This window comes from Cucurbita moschata, unplaced genomic scaffold (assembly GCF_002738365.1).
Source record: "Cucurbita moschata cultivar Rifu unplaced genomic scaffold, Cmos_1.0 Cmo_Scf00027, whole genome shotgun sequence".
NCBI lineage: Eukaryota > Viridiplantae > Streptophyta > Magnoliopsida > Cucurbitales > Cucurbitaceae > Cucurbita > Cucurbita moschata.
The window spans coordinates 2,607,569-2,620,099 of record NW_019268543.1 but is presented as its reverse complement, the minus strand read 5'-3'; the positions used below and the strand labels follow the sequence as shown (position 1 = coordinate 2,620,099).

The following is a 12,531-nucleotide window of genomic DNA, read 5'->3' as shown; positions in this document are numbered from 1 at the left end:
TAATGATGAACAAAGCTTAATATAATAATACCCACTGAGAAAATGAAGAACACGAAAGCATCAAAACAGAGGTTCGAACCCATAACCCCAAACCCATTCAATGAATAACAGAACCTGTTCTTTTCAGTTCATACACAAAAACTGGGCTCACCCTGTTCGATACTCTGAATCGACCCAATCTGGTTCAGATCATGTTGCAGAAGAACAGTTCATCATTGTTTCAGTTACTTCCATTTTAGAATCATCGGATTCAAAAACCCCTTCTTTTGGAACAATCTCCCCAATCTGAGGAACCCCAATGTCTCTCTGTTCATAAACTGCATCTCCTCTGTTTTCAACGCCGCCGCCGCCGGACACAGCACTCTGTTCTTCCCCCTCCAAATTCTCCATCTGGGTCTCTTCAATTACACCCAAATTAGCTTCGTTTTGATTCAAATGACCCGAATTCGGCGGTCTCGCGGCGTTGGAGGTCGGAAAATCAGTAAGAATATGGGCCCGACAGAGTGGGCAAGTGGTATGAGTCCTCAGCCAAGTATCAACGCACCCAATATGAAACGCGTGGCTACATTTGGGTAACAGCCGGAGCATTTCGTCTTCTTGAAATTCATTCAAACAAACAGAGCAAACTGTTCCTTCGATCAAGCCCTCACCTTTCTTGTATTTGCAAACCGTGATTGAGTTGATGATCGATTGTTGCAGCCCGACGGTGGTTATGAACCAAATGGGATGATCGACTTGATTCTCGTTTAGAAATTCTCCATCTTCGCCGTTCAATTGCGACGCCTCCGCCCCTTGGTTGCCGGAGCCGCTACGCCAAGCTTGGCATTTTACTATAATGATGTAGAAACTAAAAGTGAAGAAGAACCCAACAAACAGAGCAAGTATGACGATGACTATAGTTGGAAGCTGTTTTTGGTGGTCGCCAAAAGGCGGCAGCGGCAGCGGCGGCGGCGGCGAGAAGTAGAAATCTGGGAGATCTAAGCAGTCGAAAGGGCAGTCGTAAGGGCAGGCAGAACAATTGAAGCTTTGTTGGTGAGTTCCAGCTGCGACGGGGAAAAGCTTTCTGGTAATTCCGACCGCCATGGCAGGGGAGATCTGAAGAAGCTTAGAATGTTGAGAGAGAAACAGAGGAATGGAAGGGAAAATGAAGATCTCTGAATTTCTTTGGTTTGAAGAAATGAAATAAACAAAGTAATTAAACGACGACTAAGCTCCTCCACCTTAACAATTAGGTTAAATTTCAATCTCAATTTCAATACAATAATATGAATTTTTAAGTTTTTGATGAGTTCGTACCAATTATTTTAAATCTCAACGGTTGCATGCTCGTGACATTCTCCTCCACTCAATTGTGATTGACGTCCTTGTCAACCAACTTGAACAAGTAAGACTGGAATATCTGTCCTACAGTAATAAGCAACATGCTTTGGACAAGCATGACCATAACATCCGACTCAGACAAACAAGACTAGGACATCTGTCATGTAGCCATAGACAACATACTTTGGACAAGTATGACCATGACATCAAAATTCGACATTTAATACTTGTTATATGTTTGTCTCTTTGCCTGTAAATATCTCAATTTAGACCTATATTCTAAGATCCCTCATGGGTTGCAGAGAGGAATAAGTACCCGCAAGTACACTAGGTGTTGAATGGGGTGGATTGTGAGATCCCACCTCGATTGGAGAGGGAGAGAGGAATGAGTGACAGCGAAGACACTGGCTCCAAATAGCGTGGATTGTGAGATCACACATCAGTTAGAGAAGGAAAAAAACATCCTTTATAAATGTGTAAAAACCTCTCCTCCACATATGCAAAAACCTTGAGGGAAGCTCGAAGGAAAACCCAAATAAAATAACATTTGCTAGCAGTGGGCTTAAGTGGGGAAGCATTATTTATAAGGGTCTGGAAATCTCTCACTCCGTTTAAAAACCTTGAGAGAAAGCCCGAAACAGAAAGTCCAAGTGATATGATATTCCTCTTACTCGGGCGTAAGACTTTGTTCAGTTTTCAAACATTTAAAATAAATCTTATAATGATCGAGACCAAGGAATTTGTCGTATAAATTAATTTACGTTACTACCAACTACCTTTTAGCTCGTAACGCTTAAGCGAGACAATTCTCTCCCCTACCCATCAAAAAAACCAATTTTAATTAATGTCATGACGCGAGCAAACAAGTTGGGTTGTTTGTACTAATCATCTAACATTATTTTTATTCATAATTTAAATTTTTAAAAAAATAAATATATCTATCGAGTTAAAAGCAATATTTGGTAGTATGTCTTCATCAAGATTGCTACAAAGTCTAAAGTTGGTGAAATTAAACGTATTTATGACAATAATATTCAAATAGTCCCGATTTAAGAAGATTAATATCTTATTTACTCAGCTAAATCTATACGTTATATTATATATATGTATATATATATAAATTACAACGTTTCTTTTTCTAACTTTGTGGGCCCATAAGTTGGTCTTACCTAATTTTGCTCAGCTTTTGGTTCTCTTTTCCCATTTTTCGAGATTAACGTGTAGAAAACTTCTTATTTAAAATAATAAATAACTTTTTTTTGGTCGATGAATAATAAATTTTATGTCCGTGTTTTGAGTCGTTTCAATCAAATATCTAATATGTAATGCTAATTTGCAGCAGACGGGTTATACAAAGTAAAGTTATATTTAATAAATGATATATAGAGTAAATTGTCATCTAATCTACGGTAAAAAAAAAACTTAAGTTATATATGGTATACTGTAGATTGTTATTTCTGGTCAAGCTATATATAGTAAGTTAAATCATGTATATATATCTGCAACCACAACTTGTACTCTCAGTATTTTGTATATATAGTAAGTTAAATCATATGTATTTCTGAGAGCTTGAAAATGTACTTTTCTATATTCTGTCATCAATACAAACTTTTAGCTAATATTCTCCGTTCTTTGTATTCTCATCTGGATCGAGTGTGTGCGTTGTTGAGCGATCCTAACATTATATTTATATTAGGATAATAATTTGATATATTTATTAGATAAATATTGATTTATTCAATGTAACAAATATGTAGTATTAAAAATTATTAAGGTATTTGGGAGATTTTGAACAAAATTAAAAAACTAATTCATTTTTTTCTCTGAAATATGGTTCCTTTTCTAAACTGTAAAGACTAGTTTGGGCCCAAACATGTGGGCTCGGCCCACTAAGGAATGGAGAGTTTAGAATATTTTTTTTATATTTAAAAAAATGCAAATAAAATTAAACATTTCTGACTATTTTGTTACTCAATAAAATTATTGAATTTTTTTTTTTTAATTTATGAGTTTTTAAAAGATGGATTTATTCGTGTATTGCTTTTAAATAAAATTTATTTCTATTCAGATTATTAAATTTTTAATAAATGTTTTGTTTTGATTTTGTTAAAATTTTGATTGTAATTCTATTTTCAAGTTGGTTGAGCTGACCCGACCAAAAAAAGTCAACCCACAAAAAAAAATTCCAAAATTCAACCAAACCCAAATTTAATGGTTTACTGGTTTAGCTTCGGGCCGAAATTATAATATTTTTGGATTATTATTTTTTTACTAATATCAACCCACACGTGTACCAAGAAAACACTTAGAAAATTGTGTGCTGCCATGAATTTTGATGCAACTTGACAAGTAGCTCAACCTAAGATAAAAATAAAAGTAGCTTATTTTAAATAATTTGTACACAATTATAACACATTATATAATAATAATAATACTAATGCTTATATTATTAAATTGAGAAATTTTGAATAAATAAATCGAAAAAAAATCAATTAGGACAGTAAATGGGTTAGAACATATAAAATTGTGAGATTCTACCTCCAATGGAGTGGGCAAAAGATTCATTAAACTGTGAGATGTAATAAATAACAAATCTAGGTAATATTTATTAGCGATAGGCTTAAGACAATAAGTTTCAAAGTCGGAGTTGTGTTGTAAACAGGTTCACGCAACCCTGACTCGGTAGGCCAAACGCTTCCAAACTACAACTAATTTCAAAATGATCAAAGCATATATAATATACATTTTAAACCCATTTTTTCTTTAGAAATAATGTAAAGCAATAAATATAAGAATCAATAAACGAGTTAGGTAGGGTGACTTGAAAGGCTTATATATTTGAATTGTCTACGCCATAAGTATTCATAATTCACCGATCCCATTCATTCACAAATGTCGATCATTTCAGTTTCCTCCCGTTCAGCCAACCTCCGTTCCGCCGTCGACTCCCGCCGCCATGGATCAAACCTTAACCTCAGCCATCTCCTTCACAGAGCCAAGAGCTTGCCGTTGCCACGCACAATTCCCAAAAACAGAGCCACCCATATCACTACTTACAGAGACATGGCGGTTTACGGCGTCGGCGGCGGCCTTGGATCTCCCCTTCCTCTGCCGCCTCCTCCTCCCCCATTGACTCCTTGGTATTTAAATTATGTTTGAATTAATTTTTTTTTTTTTTTTGTCGTATTTTCCAGGTGGAAAATTACAAACAGAGTGTTGTTTTTGGCAGGCCATTGTGGGTAGCAGGGGCGGTGCTGTCAGCAATTCTATCCATTTGGAAGACGACCAAATATTGGAAGCCTTTTCTTATGTTAAAGCGTGAGGAATATAATGATCAATTTGAACACTTTTTTCTTTTTGGTATGCGTAATTTGTGTTGAATTTGTGTAGAGAGAGTGGAGAAGGTGGTGCATGTGGCGGAGGACGTGGTAGATATGGTGGAGACGGCGGCGGAGGAAGTGGATAAGGTGGCGGAAGAGATTGCTGATCATCTCCCCAAAGACAGCATACTCCAAAAAACGGCAGTTTTAGTGGAAAATACAGCTGAAACCGTTGCTAAGGACGCCAATTTGGCGGCGGACATTATCGGCAAGGTTAGGCCTTTTCTCCAAACTTACCACTCCACTCCATCCCTTCACTTTTTCTTAGCTCACAACCTTATTTTATTCATATATATATATATATATTAAGGATTGTTTCCGGGCCTGAGTTCCCATATGACATAAGCGCTCTTGGGGCCATTCCATCAAATCTTTGAGAAGGTCGGTGTGGCGATAGGCTTCACTTCTACGACTGCCTCTCCAGTTGTTGCAAACATTGAGCGAGAACAGTAAGGGGCGCACAAACAATATCGTTGCACGGGGATGCGATTCGTCAAGCTATGACAAACAAAGCCATCCGGCCCTCACCAGATTAGAAATGCGAAAGCTTTTCCCCTTCAAAAGGAGACGCGAGAAAGAAATATATATATATATATATATATTAAATTTGTAGTTATTTCATAAATATTCTTAAACTTTTAACAGCTTTTTTTTTAAATATCATTAATAATATCTTTAAACTTTTAGTCGTATTTTTTAAACAAAATATTAAAATATGTATTTGTTTAATTATATTTTAATTTTTTAGAAAAAAAATTAGGAAAATTAATGAAATTTTTTAAAATATCGAAAAAAAATAAAGGGTAAGATTCAAAAGTATTTTAATTAATTTAATCTTGAACTGGAAAATTAAAACTTAAAATTCTTTTTCAAAATTCAAATTAAACTTTTATAATTTCATTTTTCTAACTTTTTAAAATGTTAAAGACGTTTTCGTCACATAAATAAATAATTATTATTAATTGCGTGTATTAATTTAATTCCCTTTCCACCTCATTAAAAGACTCTACTTATTATTAACAAAAAAAAATTAAATTATTTTACTTATAATTTATTTTATTTTTTAAAAAAGTTTTTCAAGACAACTAAAAAATCATTTTTATTTTTCAATTTGACAATAAATTAAAATGTTTCCTTATAAAAAATAAAAAAATCGTAAAAAACAATAATTTTAATGAAATAATAAAAGGATAGAGGCATGATATTTAAATATATTATTATCCACGTGTTTTTTTTTATAGAACCCTCGGCCCCTACCTAACCAAAAAGACGTAACCGACCCTACTCCATTGAGAAATCTAATTTGACAATCCTGTCCTTTTCAGTCTAAAATTGATAACGTGTTAGCTAACTATCTATTATAATTATTAATTTTCCTTATAATTCGATCAATTATTATTATTATTATTATTTATAATTTGATTTTTTCTAAATATAAATTACCTCAGGTGGAGAAATTTGACGACGGGTTGAACTCATTAATTAAGAAGAAAGGAGGAAGTAAAGAAGGCGACGCAAAACCCAAACCCTAGACCAACCTCTTCAATCAAATATTCAAATATTATATTTATAATAATATTCTAATAATTATTTTAAATACGAATCGTAATTATGAAACAATCCAATAAATGTAATGCTTATATTAATAAATGGATCTTTAATTAATTAATTTTTTATTTTATTTTATTAATTTAATATTATTAAAGTATATAAACCATAGTCTTTCGAGTTCAAGTAATATTGAATTTGTAGTACTTCTCTACACAAGGGCGAGCATGGTTCACAAAGGTGAGCATGCACTGATTTCAATATGTGGCCAATTGGGGCGGGAGCCAACGTTGCAGTAGGGTGGTTGGGGGCAGTAGAGAAGCTCTAATAAGCCCACTTTGGTTGTGGTTAATTAAGTTGGTGCGTTAGGAATTTGGGGGGCGGTGACCCAACTACTTGATTACCAGTACACCTACTTCTCCCTTTTTGAGCTGACTCCCATCATCTCCTCCACCAATTCGGCGAACCCTTCTTGTTTGTTCTGGTTCCATCAATGGAATCTACATGATTCATGAACCTAACCCACTCCCACCTTCTATTCTATAAATGCTTAACCCCATCCCTCCCCCTTCACCATCAACTCCAATGGCTTACTCCTCCAAAACTGCATTTTTTGCCTTAGCCACCATTGCCATTTCCATGGCTATCCCAACCTTTGCCACTGTCCACACTGTTGGCGACACCGCTGGTTGGTCCACCGGCGTCGACTACCCCTCTTGGTCCTCCGGGAAAATCTTCACCGTAGGCGACACATTGGGTCAGTTCAAAATCATGTCTTACATATATTTAACATAATAATATATTAATTTGAGAAATTACATCCAACTTGTCTGGCTATATCGTACATTTTATAGTTTTTTTTTTTTTTTTTTTATGACCCATTGGTTATGACGTGGCAGTGTTCAATTATGGGGGTGGGCACACGGTGGACGAAGTGAGTGCTAGCGAGTACACCTCTTGTACGGCCGCCAATTCCATTAGTAGCGACAGCTCTGGCGCCACGTCCATCACTCTCAAGAAGCCTGGCACTCATTACTTCATTTGTGGTGCATTTGGTCACTGTGGCAACGGTATGAAGCTAGCGGTCACAGCTGCCGAAGCTGGAGGTCCCCCCTCTATAGCCTCAGCTCCCATTGGTGATGGACTTCCACCGTCCGAAGCGCCAAGTTCTGTTGGAGCTACTGCTCCTGTGACGCCATTGGTTGGTGCTACTCCCAAAGATGCGGACTCCTCATTGGTGAACTCTCCCACGTCTAAGGTTCCCGTGGAGGCATCTTCCGCTTGTGGCGCCTCTGCGTTTGCAGCCGTGGTTTGCACTTGGGGCGCCGCCACCCTGGGCTTGTTGGCTGCGCTTTAGGATGCTCACTATGTAGTGTCTTTTGTGAAAATTCATCTTTTGCTTGGGTTGTTTTTTTTCTTTGTCGTGTATTTGTTTCCCTAAATTAATTATTAATGTGAAAATTTTTAATTTAATTCCAATTATTTGGAACAAATTTCTTGAAAGTTTCATTTAAATTTTTTTTTTTAAAAAAAAAACTAAAACATACCTTTAGATTTTTAAAATAAAAATTTAATAAATATTAATTTTACATCTAAACTTTGAAAAATATTTAAAAAAAAAAAACTCTAAAATTACCCTTTTTTTTATATATATATTTTTTAAAACTTTTAAAAGTTCTTATGCTAAGGTTAATTATATTTAAGAATATTAATAATCAAAGTATTAATAGCAACTAATTTCTAATTTGAATTAGTTAATGGAATATATGATATTCATAATCATTTAATATTTGAATAATATAGTAGGCAATAATATATATCTTGTATATTTGTAATCCGTTAAATTTGAATGGTAGTATATTTTATTTTATTTTTAAGAGTTAGTTAGTTTATATTTTTTTAGAGGTATTATTTAATATCTTGTATCCTATTTAAAGATTGTAAATATTAATTCTTAAATCTGTATTCTTTTGTTGAGTAATAATATTTTTATATTTATTCACGGTAGATATTGTGTCATAAAAAAAATTGTATTTATTAAACATTTTTGAAATTTGAAGGTAAATTTATGAATATTTTAATATAAATAATGTCCGGTTTGGGCTCCACGGCTGGTGAGTCGAGGTGGGGGCGGTTCAATTTCCAAAAGAAGAGTGGCAGTGGTCCCCACCGGAAACTGTCTCCTCCAATCACAGCTGTTCAAACTGCCAACTTGTGTACACACAACCAGTCAAAACACCAATTTTCAACCAAGAAAATTAAAATTTAAATAAATAAATAAATATATATATATATATATATGTTTATTTATTTATTTTAATTTTTTAATGAGAAAAATCAAGGAAGTTGCCGATGAAGGATCCGGGAAGTGCACCCACTTTCTACTTTTCCATTTAATCCTTTCCCAACACCAAAAACCTTCCCGAATTTAAAATGATACAACCACCACCACCACCACAACAATGCCTAAGAATCTGAGAAAACTAAAGGGTCATACGGCGGCGGCAAAGGGAAGAAAGCCCAACCACGGCAGCGGCAGCAGCAATAGTAGCCGATGTCGGAAGCACCCAAAACACAAGCAATCACCAGGCGTGTGCTCACTTTGTCTAAGAGAAAAGCTGAGTAATTTAACAATTACAAAACCAGTAATGGCGGCGGAGACGGCGGCAACGGCGGCGGCATCCGTTTCATCTTCTTCATTATCATCTCTATCCTCTTATTACTCTTCTTCCTTCCCTTCTTCCTCCGCCTCCCCATACTTTCCCAGAACCAAATCCTCCATTTCTTCCTTGTTCAAAAGAAGATCAACGCCCACTCAAGCAACGAATCCTGGGTTTTGGTCCAAATTGATGATGAATCGAAGACCAAAACAATTAGTATCCACTTTATCACTCAGATCCAACCAATTTCCAAACCCCAGATGAAGATTGTTTCTTTTCATGATTTTTATTATCTTTTCCATCCAAGAACTTACACCCAAAAACCTGTCCAATCTTTTTGGTGGTTGTTTTTTTGTTCTTGGAGTGATCGACCAAATTCATCAATATTTTGTATAATTTGATCTAAGGTAACTTACATACTTGTATGATTTATGGATTATGTTAATGGAATTTATGTGGCACATTCTAATAATTAAGTGAGGTTCATTATTTAATTATTGTCATAATTATTGTCCGAGATTATGCATATCTTATATTTTATTCTAATATTTATATTTATATTTCTATTTTTGTAATTTTGTTCCACATAACTTATATTTGAAGTCGATTTTATCGAGTTTGGTATGAGATTTAGAAATGGGAAAATTGAGAGAAAAAATTGTAAATGATTTAAAGTCTAACATTGCATGTTCTTGGAAACTTCATGCTCCACTTCTTCTATATATTTCCCTAATTCCAATTTTACCCTTCCCCACACATGTAAATTTACTTAAACGTCCCTTGCTTGCAATGATGTCATATTAATACTTTAATAAAAAAATTCATTTTTTTTAATGTTAACTATATAATTATATAAGGTGTAAAAAAGGTACAACAGTTCAAGTTGATATATTTACTGCCGGTAACTTTTAGAAATGACATCATAGTTAGACATTAGATGGTGTGTCAGTGAGGATGTTGGGTTCAAATGGGGTGAATTGTAAAATCTCGTATTCATTGGAGAGGGGAACGAAACATTTTTTTTTAAGGGTATGAAAATTGTTTGTTAGCAAACGCGTTTTGAAATTGTGAAGCTGATGATGATACATAATGGGTCGAAACGGACAATATCTACTAGTAGTGAGCTTGAACTGTTATAAATGGTATTAAAACCAGATATGAAACGGTATGACAATTAGATCGTTGGACATTTAAGAAAGCGAATAGAAAAGGCATGATATTGTTAATATTTATTAATGATTCAAATGTTGGAAAAAAGTGGAATTAATTTAAATAAAAAAAGAAAAATGTGAGCAGGGAATTGAGTGAGTATAGTACAGAACAGTTTGGCGTATGAATTTATTATTGTTAAAAATAAAATAAAATAAATAAAGGAAAACAATATTGTTTGGTACTTTAGCTGGACTGTCGCTGTCCTTTCCGTGGAATTTTTTCACAGTCAACACAACACCCTCCCTGCCCATGACAGCCTTGCTCCAGCCAGCTCTACCCCTCGCCCCTCTCCCCTCGCACCCTTCCTTTTCGATCTTCTCCTCAAATCTCAATAACTTTCCGCTTACAAGATGACGTGCTTCGCTACCAACCACTGATAATTTCGACGATTCGAAATTCGATTTCTTTATCTGATGGTCTCAACATTTTCTTGCAACATGATCACGTTACCTATTCATCGTTTCTTAAAAGTAAAAACGATTTCCATTCTGAGATCTCACATGGATTAGAGATGAAAACGAAACATTTCTTACAAATGTGTGGAAACCTCTTTCTAATATGTGTGTTTTAAAATCGTGAGGGTGACGACGATACATAACAAACTAAAACGGATAATATCTACTAGCGGTGGTGTAACGCCCGCTCATCGTCAACGCGATTAACAGGGGTTACCATCATCAACGACAATATATTCTAATACCCAATCATAATCTCAAAATGATTAAAAAAAAAACATTCAGTAAAACATTTAAAACAATGCTATTTAAATTTAAACAACCGAAGTAAATTCTTGACAGCGAAAACATAAATATACAAAACAGACACCGACATGGATTCCCAGTAGTCTTCAGTCCGCTGGTCTCGCCCTCGGTTGGCCTGCATCATCTAAATCTGGAAAGAAAAGTTATAATAATTTTGATGAGTAATTAGATTACTCAGTAAGTAGCTAGCTTATCACTCAAGAGTTCATAACTAATCTTTCTAGGTGTTTTTAGGTTTTATTCATCATTGACTCCTAGTTCTCTTACTAGGGTCATCTGTTCGTTAATGAGGTATCTCAGCTACCTCCAGCTAGGTTACTGACTCTCTCTCGATATGCTTATCTAGAATTTTCGGACTCGTATGTAAGACTCGCTCTCGGTCAAATACGGCCCGTCTACTAATTGCTCTGGCGGCCTGTTTATCTCATATACCAACGGTCAGGAGTACTCATGCTCCCTGACTTAGCACACAGCGCGTTGGCCAGGAACTCCGCGGGAATTAGTAGACTATCATACTCAGTAAATAAGTCATAGCTCAACCACCAATAAGCATATCTAGAGTCATAACCTTTCCATTAACATGCATAACATACTCACAGTTACTGCATGCTTTCATACATGTATCATGATCAATACGTAGACATTCTGACAATCGTTTATATCATGCTTACATCACAGGCAAGCAATCACAATATACAATAAACACGAACTATCATCGAAGCTCATCATAACTTATTAAGCTCTTAATCAGGTAAACAACATACTCACATGTTGTAAAACAAGTTAAGAACTAGTTCAAAGGTCGATACGCTACTTACATGGTTTCGAATCCCTTTCTCTCTTGATTGTACATTTAATAGGGTATTTCGACACAATTCCTTCCAAGTAGACCTATATTTCACCATTTTCAAGGTAAGTATAGGTCAATCTAGGTAGAACAGGTCAAAACAAATCGAACGGGACAAACCGGGAACCGAACGGACGCTTCACGCGCCCTCACGCGCCTCGGTGTGTCTGTCCCACGCGCCAGTCGCACGCCCAGTCGTGTCCCTCACGCGCCTGCGTGTAGTGCACGCGCTTCTTCTTCTTCCTTGCGTTTTTCTGAAATTTCCCATCTTTTCTGTTAATACCTACTATATCCCGAAGCCATATTCTCCTTCTACGGTTCGAATTTCATCCTGATTCCTTCTACAAATTTATAGATCTCCTTATTACGTTTCTAACAAGCCCTATTTCATAACTTATTATACAATACGAACCAAGATATCGAGATTTAAAGGTTCGGTGATGTGGGTTTTTTCGTTACCTTCGAATTACCGTCCGCTTCAGCTCGTGGCTGTATCCCCTTCCTCAAACGATTCCTCAGCAACAACCCCTCTTCCTTTACCCTCGATTGATGTCCAATTTTAAGCAACCAAAACTCGAATTCTCAGAAAGTTTCCTCCTCTGTTTTCTGGGTTTTTCACGAATCACCAATCTTCGTTTTTTTTCTTCCTTTTTAAAGCTTAATCCATCCCACGCTTCCACCTCCTCTAATCATCCTCTCTTTTCTTTCGTTTCCCTTCAACCACCTGTCCATTCTTCCTTTCTCCATGGCAGCAGCTTCAAGCTGCTGCTGTCTTTTTTTTTTTTTTTTTTTTTTTTTTTTTT

At 35.5% G+C, this 12,531-nt stretch overlaps 3 protein-coding genes across 3 annotated transcripts; 2 read left to right on the top strand and 1 right to left on the bottom strand.

Annotated features, from left to right (window-relative positions):
* Nucleotides 1–1,189, bottom strand: LOC111462708 (RING-H2 finger protein ATL54-like). The gene has a single exon (XM_023106407.1). It carries the CDS (start codon nt 1,081–1,083, stop codon nt 190–192), a length of 894 nt encoding a protein of 297 aa, XP_022962175.1. The 5' UTR covers nt 1,084–1,189; the 3' UTR covers nt 1–189.
* A 2,999-nt stretch (nt 1,190–4,188) lies between these two features.
* LOC111462754 lies at nt 4,189–6,320 on the top strand. The gene is made up of 4 exons (XM_023106478.1): nt 4,189–4,460; nt 4,550–4,638; nt 4,711–4,913; nt 6,149–6,320. The coding sequence occupies exons 1-4, from the start codon at nt 4,213–4,215 to the stop codon at nt 6,230–6,232; spliced, it is 624 nt and encodes a 207-aa protein (XP_022962246.1). The 5' UTR covers nt 4,189–4,212; the 3' UTR covers nt 6,233–6,320.
* A 487-nt stretch (nt 6,321–6,807) lies between these two features.
* LOC111462762 (blue copper protein-like) lies at nt 6,808–7,700 on the top strand. Its single transcript, XM_023106492.1, has 2 exons — nt 6,808–7,005; nt 7,148–7,700. Exons 1-2 carry the CDS (start codon nt 6,834–6,836, stop codon nt 7,603–7,605), a joined length of 630 nt encoding a protein of 209 aa, XP_022962260.1. The 5' UTR covers nt 6,808–6,833; the 3' UTR covers nt 7,606–7,700.
* Nucleotides 7,701–12,531: the final 4,831 nt, after the last annotated feature.

Excerpts from the sequence above, each read along its gene's own strand:
- LOC111462754 (XM_023106478.1), top strand. The coding sequence starts at position 4,213 with ATGTCGATCATTTCAGTTTCCTCCCGTTCAGCCAACCTCCGTTCCGCC. Across the intron at positions 4,461-4,549 it reads CCTCCCCCATTGACTCCTTG|GCCATTGTGGGTAGCAGGGG; the intron begins GTATTTAAATTA and ends TGTTTTTGGCAG. Across the intron at positions 4,914-6,148 it reads CGGCGGACATTATCGGCAAG|GTGGAGAAATTTGACGACGG; the intron begins GTTAGGCCTTTT and ends AAATTACCTCAG.
- LOC111462708 (XM_023106407.1), bottom strand. The coding sequence starts at position 1,083 with ATGGCGGTCGGAATTACCAGAAAGCTTTTCCCCGTCGCAGCTGGAACT.
- LOC111462762 (XM_023106492.1), top strand. The coding sequence starts at position 6,834 with ATGGCTTACTCCTCCAAAACTGCATTTTTTGCCTTAGCCACCATTGCC. Across the intron at positions 7,006-7,147 it reads CACCGTAGGCGACACATTGG|TGTTCAATTATGGGGGTGGG; the intron begins GTCAGTTCAAAA and ends ATGACGTGGCAG.